The following is a 21360-nucleotide window of genomic DNA, read 5'->3' on the forward strand; positions in this document are numbered from 1 at the left end:
TTCTAAAAAGGCCTTGATTGCACTGCAGTTTAAAGTTGAAGTTCTCGGTGTACCCTCATTATTGCAGAAGAGAAATGAAAAGTGTTTAAATCGGTAGCATGTATGAGTTATTTCCTCCCTTTTCACTTTTTTCATATATGTATAAGCAATACCTACATTACATATATACGAGTATATTTATAAGCACCTTTGTCGGCGCATTATCGATTTGTTAAGAATTATATGCGTGGCTTTTCCATTTGTTATTCGTCATTTCTTCGCTTTTTTGCTTGTGTACATTTGTATTCTTTAGAAGTTTTTCAGTTTTTATTACCTTTTTGTCATTTACATTTAGAATTGTTTACCCATTAAACATTTGTGGCAGAGTGTGTCGATGCAAGCTTGCTTTTCATTCTTGGTTTCACCTCGACATTTCGCATCGCCAATGCTGTTGGGGCGGTGTAGTGTCGGTACCAGGCAATTGATCATTGCATTTTACAGAATCATTCTTTTTCCTCATTTTCATTTTGAGTGGTCGATTGATTAGTTGACAGTGTGTTGATAAATTACTTGCTTAGCAGTGGATAATAAATGTAACAACTTTGATGAAAAGAATTTTACGCTTAGGGTAGTGACAAATTTCCATTAGGATAATATAACATATTTTTTGTTTCATATTTTGTAATGACCATGTTTTACACATACAGATGCATAAACTAGATTTTAGATAGGTCGATGGATGTGGAAATAGAGGTGTGCACTTCGACCTTAAGATCTATGTGCCCACTACTCGTTGCAATATCTCATGCAGGACCAGATGATGCAGAGCTAGCGATTGAGCGTATGTGCGTCTCTTCCGGCTATACCACACCAAGATGCTTACTGCTTCTTCTCGATATGTAATTTTATGTATCTGGATATAATTCGCAGAATTGACAGGACTCATTAAGCCATCCCGAGCTTGTCTAGATTTCTTCGCAGTTTGCAGTAACCAGTGGGAATGTCTGCGTGCACTAGGGAGGTTTATAGCTGGCAATGGATATCATAGATAGATAGGCAATAGATAAGTACATCTGAAAATTATTGTGATATCCCTAATAGAAAGTTATCAAAGCTATTTGGTCACCCGTTATAATTCACAGTTTTAATATACGATTGAATCGACATCGCTTTGTACTAAAGCATATTTCAAAGCCTGATCTGAACGTGGCACATAAGCGTAAAGTCTAAGTTCGATTCTAACTGTGGATATTAAACAATTGGTGCGTGACTACCATTCGGAAGTGCGTACATTCGAAATAAAGGGTGTTTTTTTTAGAGGTTAGGTTTTCAAGATGAAATAAAACGTATATAATTTAATGTTATGGCCAAGAATTTAGCTTTATTATAAAGATAAGGGTTTGCCATTATGTTTTAAAAATGATTTCGGGCAAGTGGCCGCCGCGGCTGGCTCGACAAAATTCCAGCCGCGAGGCCCAATTTTCGACCACTTTTTGCGGCAATTGGGGCCGTATGTCAGCAATAACGCGCCGAATATTTTCTTCCAAGACGTCAATCGTCTCGGGCTTATCTGCGTAGACAAGCGACTTCACATAGCCCCACAAGAAATAGTCCAGCGGTGTTATATCGCACGATCTTGGAGGCCACGCCACAGGTCCACGGCGCGAGATAATGCGCTCACCAAAAGTTTCCTTCAATAAATCGATTGTTGCGTTGGCTGTATGGCATGTAGCGCCGTCTTGTTGGAACCAAAGGTCGTCCACATCAACATCGTCCAATTCAGGCACGAAAAAGTCATTAATCATGGCTCTATAGCGCTCTCCATTGACTGTAACATTATGGCCGGCTTCATTTTTAAAGAAATATGGACCAATGATTCCCTCTGCCCCTAGAGCACACCAAACAGTGACTTTTTGAGGATGTAACGGCGTCTCAGCAATGGCGTGTGGATTATGTTTACTCCAAATGCGGCAATTTTGCTTATTGACATACCCATTCAACCAAAAGTGAGCTTCATCGCTGAACAAAGTTTTCTTCGATGCTTCGCGCGAACGGAACCATTATTTTCGTAATAAATTTTCACGATTTGCAAACGTTTTTCAGGTGTAAGTCTATTCATTATGAAATGGCAAACCAAACTAAGCATAAATCAAGTGACAGCTGTCAAAAAGACCATCTACGAAAAAAGTAGTGCCAACTTGAAAACCTAACCTCTAAAAAACACCCTTTACATAAAACTTAAAATGATAGAAAAAGTTCTTCCCAATAGCGATCGCCTCTCGGTAGGCAATGGCAAACCTCCGAGTTTAAAAGAGCTCCTCATAAAAAATATCTGCCGTTCGGAGTCGGCTGAAAACTGTAGGACCCTCCATTTGTGGAAAAACATTAAGACGCCCGCCCCAAATAGGAGAATGAGCTCTATATCAAACCTCCGATTGTACTTTTGTCAAGAAAAGCAAAAATCAATTAGCAAAAACCAACTATCTGCCGTTTACGTCCCTCTATCTGTAACTTGGTGAAACAGCTTGTCTTAAACATTTTTCGAGAATGTTTTGTGTGAGCTCCTTCGAATCATAGGCCAATAAAATATCATCACTATCAGAAACCGCAATTATCTTCAGTGGCTGTAATCGAAGCAGGTAGAAATTCTGGACGTCGAAGTATTGGACGGATTAAAAGGATTCTGTTAAAAGGAATTTGTTTAATCAAGGCCCTTGCCGAATGAGATTACAGGCCGCCTCAGCCGCACAGTCCTATAATTACCTAAGCTGAGTTGAAAACAGGCCCGCAAACTATTGGGAATGCGATTATTGTATGAAAAAAGTAACAGCACATTTATATTGAATCTTTTTTGAGGTTAAACAACTCTTCCTTGTCTGTCCACATCCTCGAAGAAATAACCGTCGGCGAAGTGCAGTTCATTCAAACCTACAGATCAAACAGATGCTATATAAATCGTTACGTGGTGCTCAGAACCTGGTCGCCATGTGGCCAATGGTCAAGTGCCCAGCTATTATGCTCATGAGGAGTAGTAGGCTTATTTATGAGATTCGTTATGTACCAATATGTTCCGAGATCTAGTACAGCAGATGGTCTCAGTCGAAGTGAGTGTAGCAAACTTCGCCGCTCTTCAGTTCACATCGAGCGGATCTAAACTTCTTAAACGGACCGTTACGGATTCGCTATAGCGAAATTAAGTTTTGAAGGAGCAATTGAACCGGGGCATGGTGGACTATTGCTATTGTAACAGCATAAAACATTATTCTTGTTTTTGTTGAATGCTGTGTGTGTGAATGACCGTTTTTAGCCCGTTCGCTCAGGTAACACGCGTGGGAACGACCATCCTGCTGTTGTTGTTGTTGTTGTAGCAGCATAAATATTCTCCATACATGTACCAGGAATGCCGCTGGAGTGACAGTTCTTGGCCGGATATAGTAAATCCGCGTCGTTCCGGTAATGTGGAACGGGCAGTTGCTCATGTTCACCAGTTTTGCTGCCAGGCCATTTTAAAATTGAGGTGCCTCGTTAACATTTGATTTTTGTCCAATGGCTTATTTTATATTTGAAACATTTGCGCGTGAGTTATGATTTACTAAAATTCTGATAACTAATTTAATTGAAAATTTTACTATAGTACAAGCTAACATTTCACCTTTTCTGATTTTTCAGGTATAATATGCCGCTGAAAAATGTCAACATAATGCCATACAAATTTCTAAAATTATATACTGAAAAATGGAAACAATATCCAAGATTTCCCTGATATTGATTCTATTCCTAACAGTTGCAAGTGTTTTTGTTGTTGATGTATATGCAGTCTCGTCGGCGGCCAATGTAGAAGAGAATGCCTATAAGGCCACCAGAGCTGGTGCTGCGGCCGCCGCTTCCGCAGCATTAGTCGCAGACGAGTCATCACTTGCTAGCTTAAGCTCTGCGCCACAACAACAACATGCTGCGCCATCAAAATCACAAACGCAGCAAACCATTACCAAATTCAAAGCTGAAGGCAACCTATACCCAAAACAAAACCAGCAGCTAGTAAACACGTCAGCTTCATTATCTCTCATCCAGCAGCAATCCGCTTCATGCATATCGACGTTTGCAAAAGAAGAACCACGACAGTCGGCGCAGAAGAGGTATGAGCATGAAATCTCTGTGCTAGGTTATAAAATACAAATACCTTCATTTGTAATGGATGGTATTTCGGTGCCAACGGCTGCGGATTCAAATACCGTTGGAGCTGTTGGTGGCGATGTAGACACCGCACATGAGCGCAGTGGTGGAGCCGATGATGTGAACGTTTTCAAGCTCTTCTGCGAGAATACGACCATCAGTAATGTGAATGCGGAACTGCGTTCTAAGATGTACATCAATTACGGTTATATAATTTTGCAGCATTGTTATGCCAATGCGGATGCGCCATCTTTGCAGCTGCAGCAGTACGAAAGCGTGCGGCACTTCAAGTGGGCGTACAGCAATTTGCGTGACCAGCAACTAAATATGCTATTTTCGAATTACAAATCCAACTTCGAGTATTTGGAATCACTTGACTTGACCGCAAATCAGTTAGAATGCACAGGCTGGGCAGAATCGCAGACAGTTCGACGATTAAGAGTACTGAAGTTGACGAGCAATGCTGTGGACACGCAAAGTTGTACACTCTCGGAATTCCAGCACATGAATCATTTGATCGAGCTGCGATTGGATGACAATCGTATACATGTGTTGAGTCAGCAATTCTTGGGCCACCTAAGTGAACTTAAAGGACTGAATTTGACGCGCAATCTACTAAGCGATTTACCGCGTAACACCTTCACTGGCGCATTAAAGTTGCAACGGCTCTATTTGGCACACAATCGTTTAACGACATTACCGTTCCAATTGTTTCAAAGCATGCGCGATTTACAAACGCTCGATTTGTCCAATAACCGATTACTCTCCTTTCCGGATAACTTTTTCGCATTGAACGGCGAACTGCGTGAAATGTACTTGCAAAAAAATGCAATGGAGACGATTGGCAAGAACACATTTTATAATTTGCCAAAATTGCGCTACTTGGATATATCGGAAAATAATATAAATAGCATAGATCGCAAAGCATTTGAATCACTTTCGAACCTCTTTATGTTGAACATGTCGACGAATAGCATTAGCACCATTTCCTCAATACTCTTTCATCCGCTGCATAATCTTCAGCAGCTCGATTTGAGTTACAACAAATTCACTCAACTGCCAAGTGGCGTATTTATGTCGCAACGTGCTTTGCTTGTATTGCGCATTGACTCAACGCCACTGGAGAAAATCGGCAACTTCATTTCGCGCAACATTGACTATGTCGATCCGAAAGTGTTGGCGAATTTGCGCATACTCTCCATGCAGCACAACAAGCAATTGACTCAGCTCACACGCACGCTCTTCCGCAATACACCCAACCTGCATGAGCTCCTGCTGGCCGGAAATGGGTTGCAGCATCTACCCGCTGAAATAGGACATCTTGGCCAGTTGCAACGCTTGAATGTGCGCGACAACAAGTTAACTTACATACCGGAGAGTGTGAAATACCTGCCTAATTTACGCTTCATACACATTCGGCACAACGACTACATATGCGACTGCCGCATGTACTGGTTGGGTGAGTGGCTGGGCAATAGCAGTTCAACACTACGTCGTTTGCGTGCCGACCATGTTAGCAACCTGTATGAAGGCACCATTATGTCGGCCGATGTGTCGTCCATGGACACAGGTGATGATATTGATGAGTTGACTGAGTCACTGACATGCCATCATGGTCATCCGGGTGACATGGTGAATGTACTGCAACATTTGCATTGCTTGAAGCCGGTAATTTTGGAGTCGTCCGAGTCGAAAATGCACAAACTACACTCGACGGCGAAGTTAGAGTGCATGTTTTCGGGCAGCCCTACGCCTGACGTCATTTGGGTAACACCTACAAATAAGATTTTGCGGCACCATGCTGATCCCGACAAGCGGCCGGTCATCATCAATCACAACGATAAAGTTCTCGGTCATTTGCCACTGACATCGCTCATAATGGACGATAACAACATGTTGAACGTCAGTTTGCAGGCAAGCGACGTGATGAATCGGGTGACTTTGATCGAGAATGGTTCGCTGTTGGTGCACAATATCTCGCGCAGCGATAGTGGGCTCTACACTTGTTATGCGTACAACATCATGGGCAATGCGTCGGCGTTTATGAGGTGGGTATAATATGTATTATAAAACTACAGTTTTATGAAAGAGTGAAATTAGAAAGAGTAAGAGAGAGAAATACTCAAAGATGCGTAGCGTTGCAAAATGATTCGATACGAGGTTCTTATGGATATTTATGTGAGCAAAATAACAAAAAATACATACCGTGAGTCAAAAAAAGTATTGTTACAATGAGTTTTTTTTTGCAATATTCCCAATGTTTTTAGTGTCATTTTCTTTTTTCGTTAACTTTGTATAGAAATATTGCTCATACAAAAACAAAAAAACACATTTTAAAATTTAAAATATTATGCATCATTAAAAATTTAAATTTTGAATTTCATATAAATTTTCAACAGAATGCTTGAACGCTTGAAGGGGAAAATACAGAAACTTTATTATACAGAAAAATTATTAAAAATCGGGGGGAATTTCCAGCAATTTCAAACTTATTTTATTTTACACTCTAATTAAATTAGCTTTAAAGTTGCATACAAAAAATTGCAAATTTTATAGAAAAAGTGCGAAAATTGCATGAGAAGTTTTGTTGAATTTCGGATAAAGTTTGAAACTTCACTTTTATTATATTAAAAACTATATTTTCATACAAAATTAACGAGAAAAAGTAGCATGATAAACAATAAATATTGTAAAAAAATTAACTGTGCCAAAACTTTTATGACTGACTGTGGGTATACAGCTGTGCTCACAATAATAGCAGGGTGACATATTGAAAAGTTCCGACTAGTTATTTATTTTTTATTTAATGTTTTTTTATATTTACTTAATTTTTTTTTTAATTAATATTTATTTATTTCTTTTTTTAATAAAGTTCATACTACAACTATGCAACTCAAAGTTGTAGGTTGTCCAAAGTTAAAAAAAATTGTCAAAACCTCCACTCCTTTAATCAAGTTTTTTAAGAAAACTTTGGCTTTTATAGACCATTGAACTTTTTTTGAAAATTTTTTTTATTTTTTTATTCGTTTCTTTTTTTTTTATAAAATTCAACTATATATTGTTTTTATAAAATTCAACAGATATTCAACGAAATCCATACAACTAAAATTTTCAAACTTTGTTCAAAATTTAAAAAAGTTCATCAAAGCCTCTCACGGTTTGCTTTTTTGGTTTTAAATGGACGAAAATTGTACCTCAAATTTTTTTGTTGATTATAATAAAGTATGAAATTTGATGAATTTTCGGCCCAAAAAAAAAAGAAATTCTTAGAGCGCTTTTTGTAAAAAGTGAAAAAATCGAAAGATAATGGAATAGTATAAAATAAGCAAGTAATTAACATGAAATAAAGTAAAAATGTGTTATTGTAGATATTTTTATTATGAATTTTTACATGAACATAAAATATATTTGATATTTTATTATTTTTTTACGAACTTTTGATCATAACCAATTCAAATATGATGACAATTGTATTCACAAACAGCACGTTGCAAATGCTTAGAATAATTTGGATGACTTTTTAATACCTTATAATTGTTCCAACTTGCACTAAAGTCATAATGCAAAGATTCTACAGCTTGTTCACTGTAAAACCCTAATCCGCATTTGTTTTTCAAACAAAATTGTGGCACATGATGAAACAAAGCGTGAATTTTTGGAGTTACTGAAGTACCAAGATCCAGGAAGCTTTTCTGGAATTCGTCGATATCATTTTGATACGTGTCCTTTAATACTGAAGAAAAGCAACTGTCAACAACTTTCTTTAAATTTTCAAAAGCTTTTACAAATTTAAGGCACTCCAAATTACATATAGTTAGTATTAGTTTATCGTTACATTAGTTTATCGACACTATCCAAAAGTTTTTTGCATTGATTACCTTCAAAGGCAGGAGAACCGTAAGTTAGCGACCTTTCAACGTGACAATTTTTGGCCCACAGTAAACTTACTTCTTCAAATTTTATCATCATGTCATTGAATATAGTGTTTACTGCTCCAATCATCAAATGCAACTCGGGAGGCGGAATAATGTCTAAAATTTCTTTTCGTGAATCAAGCGATGAAAAAACTGGAAGATTAACACAATTTTTGTAATTTTTGGCTTTTTTATAGTTTTTACCTTCGTGAATCCAGCATTCATAATTTCTTACACAGTTTCCAATACTTCTAGAGTTACCACAAAGATTTAATTTACCACTCTGAGCGTCGCACCATGTGCATGGATGTGTACTAGTATGAGTCATTAATCCAGTGATGATGTTTGCTAATTTAAGATCAGTTGCAACGGTGCCGAGAAGATCATTTATGTCCAAAGCTGACCAAATGAGTTTAACATTTGTAAAATTCTCTTGAACGTTAGGTGCAGCACATAGAAGTAAAACTTTTTTGACACCAGAAGATTAAAATTTTTTCGTAGAATTTTGAATTATCATTGTTTTTGATTCTTCTTTAATCTGTAATGAGACACATATTTTTAAGAATCCACCTCCTCCATCGATGCCAAATTTAAAATGTAGTTCATCTGCGTTTTGCTCACGCTCTCCACATACGAAATTTATGAAACCTTTTGTATCTTTACAAATTATAACTCGCTCTGGTTCCTGAGTTACATTTTTAGCCTTCTCACGTATAAATGGAAAATCGCGTTCTTCAAAGAATGAATCTAGTTTGTGATTCTTTTCGACAATTTTGTTTCTCAAATGTGGTTCAATAATTCGATTACTGTTTGATCCTTTACGAACTGCTTTTGCTATCTTATAGATCGTATTATTGCTGCAATTTAAATCACTCTGTAATTTATATAGCTCATCATTAGAAATTTTTGAATTTTTTGTCATTTTTGGTTTAACATCCAAAATTAACGGCTTACCGCGAGTTTGTGACAATACAACCAGATTTTTATCTTCCGTCTTCTTTTTAGTGCTGGTATTTTTCTTATTTATAACACTCTTCAACAATGAACTAATTAACTGTTCTTTTTCTGTTACATTACAATTATTTTCAATTTTCTCTTTGACATTAGCGATTAAAATACTAGGAGTACACTTATGTCCTGATCGTAAATAACCTAGGCAGTTTTCACATTTTTTGTTATTATTTGTCGATTTTATTGTTTTTAGAGTATTATTTTTGTGAAAATTTGCGACAATTGTTGGCATTCTCACTAATTCACATAAACGACATTCGCATTTTTTTATGACAGAATTTCGAGTATTTCTTTGCAGCGGCATAAATTCACAGTAATCAGGTAACTTCAATTTATATTTTTCTTCGTCACAGTTATTGTTAGATGAACGATACACTTTCAATTTGCAACTAGCACACACGACAGCTGGTAATCTCTCATCATTTGTATTGTAACCACTCAACAAATTTAAAATTTTTGTTTTTAGCACTCATTTAACTTCAATAAGTACTTGAGCCTTTTTCAAACAAATTAAACATAATCTATAACGATTTTGTTCGTGAGTTCCAGCCTTCTTATACGATAACCGCGCCATTATAAAATAAAGAATGTCAACTTTTTTAACAAACGAAGAATATTGCAAAACTTAAAGGACATGTATTTTTCACCATAGCAAAAAACAAAATAAAATTTTACTGCTTAAAAGAATAAAATATCTTATGCAAGGAAGGTTCACTCAACAACATTAAAGATACCGACCGGGTGTCAACAGCGCATTGCATTGTTTTGCTTCCACGCGCATCACAATCATATGCAGAATTTTGAAAGTAAACAAAGAGCATGATGTCTTATATATAAACTTTTTAAATCTTTAGGATAAGAATAAGTTATTAGGAAAGTTATTAGGAATAAGTATTAAGTTCTAAATCATAAGCAAGATGTATAAAGTTTTGAAAGATGATCAGTTAAACAATCTTTTCATTATTGTTTTTCGTAGATATATATTTTCTTTTGCATATAATTGTCAATATTTTCAATATATATTAAAATATTATCAATTATTACATGAAAAAATATAGTCAATATTTTCACAATACAATATTTTTATTTTATGTAACGTTAATTATATGGATATTTTATATTATTCGATTTTTTCGTTTTTTTCAATTTTTTCAAAAAGCGCTCTAAGAATTTCTTTTTTTTTGGGCTGAAAATTCATCAAATTTCATACTTTATTATAATCAACAAAAAAATTTGAGGTACAATTTTCGTCCATTTAAAACCAAAAAAGCAAACCGTGCTCTACCTTTTTAATCAGAATTTTTAGAAAAGCTCTGGGTACGCAGTTTCATAGACCATTGAATTTTTTTGTTAATTCATTTTTTCCCCTTTTTTATAAAGTTCATACTACAACTACAACTATACAACTTAAAGTTGTAGACTTTTCAAAATCTATCAAATTCTCTACCTTTTTAATCAAAATTTTTAGAAAAACTTCTTTTTTTTTTTTAATATTTTTAAATTAATGTTTTTTGCTGTTTACTTTTTTAAATTTTTTTTTATAAACTGGGTATACAGGTTAATATACCATTGAATTTTTGTATATTATTGTGCCAGTTGATTTTTGATACTTTTTTTCTTGACGATTTTCCATACAACGATTGCTGGAAATGTTTTTTATATAGAAGAGATCGTACATAAGAATGTGGTGGCAATAGACTAACAACAATGTTCTATACATTTGATTGTCAAAGAAGTATTGGGAAACTAGAAAACAAATAATGAATTCGCCTTGTTTCATTCTGAACTGACAGCCACATGGACACGCGAAAGAAAAAAAAAAAAAAAATCAGCCGCGTTGGCTAGAAAAGAACAAAGGTTAAAAAATCAAGGCGAATTTTGAGCCACTTTAAACTGGCACGAAATTTTGCTAAATATTCTGATTCCAGAGTTTGAAAATTGGATTAATTTTTTGACTTTTTTTATATTACATTTTTAAAGTTTGAAACTTTGAGTTACATATGTGGTTTTTCTTGTAGTAAAAACTAAATTTTTTTTAAATACTACAAACAATCAAATAAAAAATAAATAGATTGACAAAACTTTGCAATAAGTCACACGGGTTTGTTTAAACCACATACGTAGATGTCGTCAATTTCCATACCCTCAACAGTAGACCAAAAAAGGTTAACATTTAATACTCTTTTCCACCATTTTTTAATGAATTTCAATTATTTTTATACTCTTCTCGAACAAATCGAACTCATTTTAGTCAATTGTCGATTTTCTAATTAACACCTCTCAAAATAGTGATCATGGAACCGTACGAGCTGTCAAAAAACAAAAAGACTGCTAAAAAGAAATTCGAACTTGAAAGGCTCTGTAGTTTTACTGCGTTATTTCCTAAGATAATTTTTTATAGCTTAAGCTGAACAGTTTGTTTATTTTTACTTGTATTAATTATTTATATAAATCTTAAAGAATCTACATCGATCCCATTGTCTTCTACCGGGTTAAAATTGAGAGCCTTCTATCGGGTATCGCCGCCGCCACCGCCTTCCTTTCGCTGACACTGATCGTACAAGGGCTTCGCGCGGTCTGCGACAAGTAAGTACAGCCTGCACATACATGCGCATGTAATTGGGGTTTTTGAACTCTGCTTTTCTTTTTGCTTTAACATTCACTGCAGATGCGGCATTTTCGATAAGTTTTACTGCTGTGTACGCAACAAGCAATCCCCAAGAGCGCGTCAAATTTATGCTATGCTTGACAGTATTGAAAGTTACAAAAGCCTACAATTGGAACGGTTACGCGAAAACTATGCGCAACAAGTAAAAAATATTGAAAAAAAATTGCAATGGCAAAAAATTTGATATGTTTTTAATTAAAATTTTTTTTATTATCTTAGGTGCATCGCATCCGGGAAAATTGCGTACAACAAGTTGAATGGATACAAAGCAGTTATACATCTCAAGCCAAATATTTGAAAGAATTTAGAGACATGGGCTCCACACATTTAACATCGCTAAAGGATCAATACTATGATCAGGTAATTTGGCCTCGTGACATTTCAATGTGTAAATGTTTGGAATTTATTTTTAATTTTTATTTTGACCCTAGGTGAAAAAGGTTCGTGATTATTCCACAGGCCAATTGAATTGGGTGCGCGAAAATTACGTCTTCCAACGTAACAAAATTCGTAAATTTAGTGCACACCAAGTTTTGCGCTTGCGTGAAGGCTACAAATATCAACAACAAACACTTAATAAAGTGTTGGAAAATCTTCCGAGTTTCTATTTTGAAAACTGTCGGGGTCGCTGCGAAGAGGATATTGCTGAAGGTTAGTATAAGTAGTTTTGGTGCTCCGCGTCAAGTAGCAAAATTCATAATTAAAGTTTTTTTTTACAAATACGAGGGTCGTTTGTAAAGTTTGGCAATAATAAAAACTACTTAATGGTTTGAGGTTAACCTTTTTTTTATTTTTCGACTTAGTCTAAAAGTTATACACTTTGTCCAATGCTGCTTGTTATTCCCTTCCGAATAATAGGATTTCTTCAAGTCTGGAAAAAAAGCCATTCGCTTCTTAATCACCTCCTCGTTTGAATAAAATATAAAATTGGGAGACAAATATTAGCCCGAGGTAGCCAAGACTGAAGAATAGAACGGATGTGAAACGAGTAGGAACCCTGTTTCTATTAATTTTGCGACCACAACTGCTGAGGCGTGAGTTGGTATTGTCGTGATGGAAGAGGTAAATCACTCGACTTTCTCGATTCAAAGGAATAGAAAGAATCAAAAGAAATATACCAATCTGGCTGAAACTTGGTGGGTGTTTTCCAAGAGATGCTACTAACTTAACATAACCTTGAAATACAGGGTGGCTGATGAATTTTGCTACATTAAGAAACTCAAATAACTTTTTTTTTAGTGTATGGAATTCATTTTTTTTTTTTTTCAAGTTGAAGGTCATTAAATTTTATTAAATGTAGCTTAACTAGTTTTAAAAATAATTGAATTTAAATGCCCCCCCATGCTTGTTGGCACAAGTGCGGCATCTTAGTAAAAAGTTGTTCATTGCTGCTTTGAGAGTTGCGACAGGAATAGCCGCAATTGTTGCCCGAATGGATTGTTTTAGTTCATCCAAATTTGTTGGCTTCGTTTTATAAACTTCTTGTTTACATAAACCCCACAAGAAAAAGTCAGGTGCAGTAAGGTCAGGCGACCTGGGGGGCCAACGAAATTCGGAGTTTCTTGAAATCAGTTTATTGGGAAATTTTCGTCGCAACTCTGTCATAACAGTCTGGGCTATGTGAGACGTTGCCCCATCTTGTTGAAACCACACAGAGTTGAAAGGAATTCTCTTTCGGCGTAGTTCCGGATAGAAAAATTCTTTCAGCATTTTCAAATAACGGTCTCCAGTAACCGTAACGGTGTGACCATTTTCTTCAAAAAAATAAGGCCCGACAATACAGCGTGAAGAAACCGCACAGCACACTGTCACGCGAAGAGGATGCAATTCCGTCTCGTGGAGTATCTGTGGGTTAGAAGTACTCCATATTCGACAATTTTGTTTGTTCACATTGACGTTTAAATCGAAATGGGCCTCATCAGACATGAAAAGGCAGTTTAACATTTTTTGGTCTTCTTCCACCATTTGCAGGATCTTCTGGCAAAATTCCAAGCGAATCGGCGAGTCTGCTGCATTCAGTTTGTTAACCATTTGAATTTTGTAGGGAAATAAGTCTAAATCTTTGTGCATTATTGTTTGCAAAGACTGTCGGCTGACACCAAGTTGAGCAGATAAGCTTCTTGTTGAAACCCTTGGATTGCTTTATATAGCTGCAGCTACAGCAGCGATCGTTTCCTCCGTCCGAACTGGTGGTTTGCGATGATAAGGCCTTCTTGCGACTGTTCCTTGCTCACCAAAATTATTCACCAGTCTCATTATGGTCCATCTGCTCGGGGGATCGCCGCCAAACATCCGCCTGTACTCTCTCTGTACCAAAACTACGGACTCCAGTTCGTGTTAGCGGCGGACTATCCAAATTCTTGTTTGCGTGTCCCAGTTATCCATTTTAATAAATTTTAAAGATCAATCTGCAAATTAAAACAAAAATGGAACAGATAACTTAAAAAGAAAAAAAGTTATTCAATTTTTTTTTGGTAGCGGCTTTCATCAGCCACCCTGTATTACATATTCGGTTTCCTGGTAATAAGATTTAAAATGAAGTATTTTTTTGTGTCGTAGAAGGCATATATTCTCATCATGTGCATCACAACGCTCAAAAATCATTATTACCTTGAAACAAGAAGATATCATCATCCAATTTGGTTTTTGAGTGATGGCAAACTTTATTTTGACCTTTACGCACTCCACATATTTGTATACTGCAGCTGTCTCGTTCACATTTTTAAAAATTGTAAATCTTCCGATAGGCGGATTAATTTTACGCCACTTTTTATGTATGCAAGACATTTTTGATTCTAAATAGAATTAAAAGAAAAATAAGTAAATAATTGGCGCCTTTAACTTCTGATAGGTGTTTGGCCGAGCTCCTCCTCCTATTTGTGGTGTGTTTCTTGAGGCTGTTCCACAATTGGAGAGACCTACAATTTTAAGCCGACTTCGATCGGCAAATGGGTTTTTTATGAGGAGCTTTTTCATGGCAGAAATACACTGCCGAGGGGCAATCGCTATTAGAAAAAACTGTTTGATGTTCATGCACGGAGATTTGAATTTATGCACTCCCAAATGGTAGTCATAATTCATAATTTTTTATTTGTATTTTTTTCTTTTTTTAGATATTGAAGTATACTTCAAAAGCCAGTTGGGAGATCAATTCAATCCTAGCGCGGCCAAAGTGAAGAGTTTAAAAACTAAATTAGCTGTTATGGCTCTGAACTCGGCTAGCAAAGCATCAGTATACTATACACCACCTGAAGATGAGCTACGGTGCTCACATCTCCAATTGCAGACCTCTCCGATACACATCAATTATATCAATGAGAATTTGGATCGTAAGAAATTAGATTTAAATGCATCCAAAATAAGCAGGGAATTCCTAATGAATACACCCATGATGTTTGCCGGTTGTGGCAGCGGAAGCAACGGCGACGGCTTAACATCACTAACCAAGGCTGAGTTCACTTTAAGTCAATTGAAAATAAGCGATAAGCATCCGGCGGGTGCGGGTAGCATTGAAGATAACTGTTATGCCGCCACATTGGCGGATAAGTTGGTACCAATAAAAACTGCCGAAAAGAAAAGGCATCACCATTGTCATGGACATAGATGTGAGAGAGTGGCACACGCTTCACCGTGTGACAATAGCAGGTGGCATGACGGTACTCCTACAGACACTATTGCCGGAGACAGCAATATTGAATTAAATGAATTACGCGACTATAAAGACACAAACGACGTAAAGAGCTCTAAATCTTGCCCAGCCATTTATAAAATGTCCAAGCAACAGGATGGCTCTACGCTGCATGAGTTGCTAACCAACAACCAAAGGGGGGACGGTAACGCAAATAGCACACGATTAAATCCAGTCGGTGAGCCGACACACATACTTGAAACGGAGCTCTTCCAACGATCAGGCATATCATCCGGTAGCGGTGGCAAAGGCCACCGGAAACTATGTACAGATAAGCTGAACATTATATTGGATGAGAGTGGCAAATCGACGCTGTACAATGGGCCAACGTCTGAGGTGTGTGGAGGTGCGAGAAAAAAGGATATTAGATATCCGTCTTGTTCCACAATGGCATCGTCACAAAGCAAAAATAGTTTGCCGGATATTGAGGCGTATGACGGCGGCGGCGGCGACGTTGGCGACGGCGGGGATGATAGTAAACACAAGGAGGAGCAAAGTTGCGACAATTTGGCTTCAACATCATCGCCCGCATCAATAGGAATGTCAAACTGTGACAACATTAGCTTCAGCAGTAATTCCAACAATAGCAGCTGCAATACCAACCAACGTAGTAGTGTAGATGTAGTAAAACTTTCTTAGAGATTCATATTTTAGCCATTAAAGAATGCATTCAAAACATGTTAAGAAGAAATATAATATTTAACAAAACAAAACAAAAAGAGAAAAAAGCAGGAAATGAATGAAAAATATTTATATTATGGAGATGAATTGCATATAATTGTAAGATAGAACTGAAAGAAAGATTTCTATTTAAATTATTACGCGAATGCGAAATTTATAATGATTATAACGAAAAAAATATAAGAAAAATTTTAGATGCAATTTTTGTTGTAAAATTAAGATAAAAAATAAATTAAACACTGTTTCATAAAGTCTCACGGCAAAAGTGTTGTTACACACATTTTAGCTTGGTATACAAATTTAGAAACTGATGATATCACCACATTATTGCTAAAACAAAAAAAAAAAAAAAAAAAAATCAACAGAAACGAAAACTTAAACAATAAAACGTGAACTGGAGAATTTGTGGTCAACAGTATTTGTGATGTAGATGCAAACATACGTACATGTTATTCTAGATGAATTTCTGTGAATTTTAAAACAAACCAAAATATGTATGCTATCGGCTAATTAGTTTGAAAATCATGGAAAAACGTCGAATGTATCCAATGTAAGAATATTATAAAGGATAATTTCAAATTAAATACAATAAATAAATTAAACATTCATCAGTGCTTTATCTTAGAAGAAACAAATTTGTATTTGAATTTGATGTAAGTGCGACATGGTTCAAAGCCTGAATGATCAGGAAGACAAAGATTTCTCAAAATGAATAACAAATAAATAATTGGCGCGTGCACTTCTGTCAGGTGTACGGCTAAGCTCCTTCTCTCATTTGCGGCGTGCGTCTTGCGAACCTCTAAAAATGGAGGGATCTACTGTTTTAAGGGACCTTTCTGGTCCAGAATCTCGAAAAAATCGATTTTTTTTATGTTACGATAGTTTATACTTTCAAAAATATACTTGCAAATTTTTATATTGAAATTCGTTGTAGCATAATTATAATTTTATAATCAATTTTTCTATTTTTTTAAGAGCGAGAACATGAAAAAAATCCTTTTTTTTTGTTTTTCCAATAAACGGATAAAATATCTAGAATTTTTTTTTGTAAATCTGCTACCCATCATAGCGACCTAGTTCCTGATGAATAATCGACCGAATTTTTTTTTTTTCAGACGTACCTGAGCAGCCCAATCAGTTAGGCCAGTGGCATGTGTTACGTCAGAGGAAGCAATTTTTTTTTATTATTGTCATTGAAAAAAAATTTTTTTTTGTAAATAAAGAATTGATCTAATGAATAAAAACGATTTTCAATAGTTTTTCTTCAATTTCCAACGCCCTCAATTTTCACATCTCCAGATCAGAAAGGTGCCTTAAGCTGCAATTAGTGGTGCCTTACCTTAGCCATAACCGTAATCATAATCAGTTGTTCTTATCAAATATTAGAAATAAACGACGACAAATTATTTGACTTAGTGCAAAAATATTCGTGTTTTTGTGACAAAATGCAAATGTCGTTATTAATTCCATTTCAATATCAGCTACCAACAAATGTATAGCGTTATATAGCACCACTAGCTGCACCATTTAAGCTGACTCCGAACGGCAAATGCTTTTTATGAGGAACTTTTTCAGGGAAGAAAAACACTCGGAGGTTTGCCATTGCCTGCCGAGGTGCGACCGCTATTAGAAAAATGTTTGCTGTCATTTTGGTGTTTCATGAACGGAGATTCGAACTGAAGAACTGCCGAAAGGTAGTCACGCATCAACCCATTCGGCTACGGCGGCCGTACTAGGTGGTAAAGAAGGCTGCTTGATATGATGGTATATAGAATGGCGCACACATCCTTTATGGGATTTGAACCAAACTGCTCTACATAAGTTGATGGGTAATTGCAATGTTTGAATAATCAAAATCGCGATTTATAAGTTTCTCAGCGCACATAAGTTTGTATTTGAATAATGAAAACGAAAGCTTAATAGAACTGGAAGTTCTGTAATGGCAATAATACCTTAAACTGAATGGGACTTATACTGCCATGAACAATGTGAAACGCATAAATATATATAAAACCGCTGTACTACCTGCAATTACTTTTTTATATGGTTAAAACAATGACAGCAAGAGTGTGGTTGTTGTAGTAGCAGTATAAAAAATGGTCCGTAAAATTTTACGGAACGCTGCTGAAGTGACACTTCTCAAACCGGTTTAAGTTCGGATCGTTTCGGTAACGTAGAAACCAACCTTGATGTTGTCCTACTAATGAAGTTATTACAATTTATATCACCGTCTCCAAATAGGAAGACGTCTCTGAAAGAAGCTCAGTGGCTTAGGTTTACTTAATAAATTTTCGTTACTTATCTACTACACCTTGTAAATTGTATTACAAGCAACGGTAACACAATACCTTAGTGGATTGACAGTACGCTAAATATGACCGCACAATCGGGCTATTGTTGTAGCTGCATAAACATTCCCCATACATATGTGGGGAATGGAGCTGGAGTGGCAGTACTTAGCCGCTTATAAATAACGATTGTTCCGGTAACGTAGAACCGACTATCGTAGGAACATTCCACTAATTTGCTTCAGATCCAGTTAATTTACATTTACAAGTCGTCACATTAATGAATTTTGGAATTATGTGTATTTCCATCATTAAAAATTATACCTTAAAAAATGTTCCTAAGAAAAATAAACTACTCTGACGGACATGAGTTTTTCCAATCTGTTTAGGTTGATGGAAAAATGCTGAAAACTGTTTCAGGGTATTGCATCTTCCCTGATCTTTATTTTCTGATGCCGTATATGTTACTTTAACAATATCTCAATAAACGTTTGTAATATACTTTTTTACATCAAAATAATTTGTCGGATTGTAATTCTTTAAAGTACTAAAACATACCGCCTATAAATGAAAATGAAATGCTGTTCTATACATATTTAGTACTCGTACAATTATTTAGAATGTTACTCTTAAATCAAAATTTTCGAACTTTCATACAAACATATACACACAGTTTAACCGTCACTCATTCTTTAACCGAAATTTATACTATTTAGGCACTCCTTTCTTCAGTAATCCCAGCACTCGATTCCTCACGTTGACGTATACGTTGCAATAGTTCCTCTTTCCAACGTTCTTCCGGCACACCCGCAGCCCAATCCGGCACCACAGCATTCGGTAGTGTTATATTTGCCATGACATTTAAGATCTACATTTATTGTAGTTATATTAGCATATATACATATACACAAACTTATGCAAAATAAAAAAAAAATTATCTTAGTTACCTGCGTGGTTTTTGTATTGTCTAATTCCAATTGCAACTCTTTAGGCCGCGGTTCATTCCACACCTGTCTTTCAATTTCAGCATCGGCACTCTCTACCGCTGGCAAATTTGTAGGCGCACCATTTCCACAAGCACTTTCACCATCAGCGATTTGTAATGTTTCTTCGGAATCATCGTCCATAGAAATGTTATCATCCATTGATGTGTCAATGACATCGTCACCCATGGGTAACGGTTGGTAGCCAGCGTAAGCATCCGCAGTGTTCATTTCATTATCACTATCGTCGCTAGGCACTGGAGGATGATGTACATTTGACTGTATCGCGTGAATATCTTCCTCTCCAGGATCGCCTGGTAATTCGGGTGCGCCCATATTAGTAAGCTTTTATAATTTTGTTTGAGAGCTCTTTGTATCCACTTTGTTTGTAAATTAATCAATTGCTTTTAATCGAACAGCTGATTTTGACAACCGTGGGAGGAAAGTTGCAACAACGACAACAAAAATGGTGAACTGTGGAGAGATAGGCACTGTTCGTTACGAAAAAGTCGTACAAATTATTACGATACAACTTAGTAGTATTTGACTTGAAATTTTCAAAAATTCTATTTTTTGTTTAATCTTAACGTACATATTTGTAGGAATATCTTAAATATCTAAATAACTAGATAAGTTATGATTATTTGAAGGTAGCGTTGACGTAGGAGACTGCAGAGTTTTTTGTCCTTTTTTAAGTTTATCTCCAAACCATATTTTTCAAACAGTTTTGAACCGATTGATTTAGAAATTGATACACATCTTGTAAATACATAATTCACAGAATGACTTAGAATTTTTTCGTTTGGATAATTTAAAAAAAGATTTCTACATACTTTTTTAGCACTTTTAGCGAAGCATAGTCCACTTTAAGTTTTCTGAAGTTGTCAGAAGTTTGGTTCAGATGTGTAAGTGTGCATATTCGCGAAGAGCTTTGCTGGTAAGGAATTAACTGTAAGTTTAAGTTAAGTTGATTTTTACTTTACCGTTTAATAGTCTTATTGCCATTTCTCACGCAGTTGCCGCACAGTGCACTGCTGGAATCAAACTCATTTTGAAATTTGTGGTGTCGATATTTTTTTATAGAAATTATAGACAATAAAACGACCTAACTAACTTTGCAGCCTAAACCTTAAGATATTCTTAAAAGAAAAAAAATATATGAAAAGGTTGCTTCGGGCTAAAAGGGCTGCGTCGGGCTTCTGAACTTTAAAACAGTGATTTCAAAGCTATAAAGTATAGACAGATTTATATTATTATTCACTTGTTCAACCTGAACCTATTTGATGTCATAAAAAACGGAGGCTTTAGAAAGTTTAAAATTAAGAGGTCCGGTGGTCTAGAGCTCGAAAACTTAGGGTATTTTCAGGAATTTTTTTTACAATAAAAAACGATATTTTAATTTTTATTTAGCTTCTTTTACATATAAAAATGAAAAAAAGATTTTTTTAATTTTAATAATTTTAAAAATGGCGCTGAAGTTGACCCTCCCGAAAAATTGGACCAGAACGGTGTTGTCCATTTTGACTCTTCTATTTGTCTGAAACACAAAAACCAAACAAAATATGAATCAGTGTGACTGTAGACACGTTCCGCTACTAGAATAAAATTTTTTTTTTGACAAAATGGCGCGGTTTTGAATTTGACACCTTAAAAATCGGGGTTTTTTCAGTTTTTTAATAAAAAAAAATGAAATAATTGAAATAATAATATGATGTTGTGAGCAACATATTAAAATTTCAGGCAATTCGGTTGAATATATCTTTTTCTGACAAAACCAGGCCGAAAAAAGTAGTTTCGAGATAAATGGATTTAAAGTTTGAGCGCGCGGACTGCTCTCTACCTAGTTAATGGGATGTAGGAGCTATAATATTGGTAAGCCCGCATGAAAATTTCACAGTATATTCTTAAAATACTATACTTACGAAAAATCGAAAAACCAAAACTCGATTTTTGAAATTTCTAGACCACCGGGTCG

The 21360-nt window shown here is 35.7% G+C and overlaps 2 protein-coding genes across 4 annotated transcripts in view; one reads left to right on the forward strand and one right to left on the reverse strand.

Moving 5' to 3' along the window:
* LOC129246833 (uncharacterized) overlaps positions 1-16722 on the forward strand; it is a 36771-nt gene extending 20049 nt beyond the window's left edge. For all 3 annotated transcript variants that reach the window (XM_054885481.1, XM_054885482.1, XM_054885483.1), the window contains exons 2-7: positions 3649-6200; positions 11538-11663; positions 11746-11887; positions 11965-12105; positions 12177-12396; positions 14859-16722. In XM_054885481.1, coding sequence (XP_054741456.1) covers positions 3715-6200; positions 11538-11663; positions 11746-11887; positions 11965-12105; positions 12177-12396; positions 14859-16072 — 4329 coding nt within the window. In that variant the 5' untranslated portion in view covers positions 3649-3714 and the 3' untranslated portion in view covers positions 16073-16722. The remainder of the gene's footprint in view (positions 1-3648; positions 6201-11537; positions 11664-11745; positions 11888-11964; positions 12106-12176; positions 12397-14858) is intronic.
* A 2089-nt stretch (positions 16723-18811) lies between these two features.
* On the reverse strand, positions 18812-19813 carry LOC129247728 (uncharacterized). The gene is made up of 2 exons (XM_054887000.1): positions 19350-19813; positions 18812-19270 (listed from the first exon to the last, which is right to left on the reverse strand). The coding sequence occupies exons 1-2, from the start codon at positions 19719-19721 to the stop codon at positions 19115-19117; spliced, it is 528 nt and encodes a 175-aa protein (XP_054742975.1). The 5' UTR covers positions 19722-19813; the 3' UTR covers positions 18812-19114.
* Positions 19814-21360: the final 1547 nt, after the last annotated feature.

This window comes from Anastrepha obliqua, chromosome 5 (assembly GCF_027943255.1).
Source record: "Anastrepha obliqua isolate idAnaObli1 chromosome 5, idAnaObli1_1.0, whole genome shotgun sequence".
In the NCBI taxonomy this organism is placed as follows: Eukaryota; Metazoa; Arthropoda; class Insecta; order Diptera; family Tephritidae; genus Anastrepha; species Anastrepha obliqua.

Bases quoted from the DNA above. Each gene is read 5' to 3' on its own strand.
- LOC129247728 (XM_054887000.1), bottom strand. From the start codon at position 19,721: ATGGGCGCACCCGAATTACCAGGCGATCCTGGAGAGGAAGATATTCAC. The intron at 19,271-19,349 runs GTAACTAAGATA...CAATAAATGTAG, and splicing joins ACAATACAAAAACCACGCAG to ATCTTAAATGTCATGGCAAA.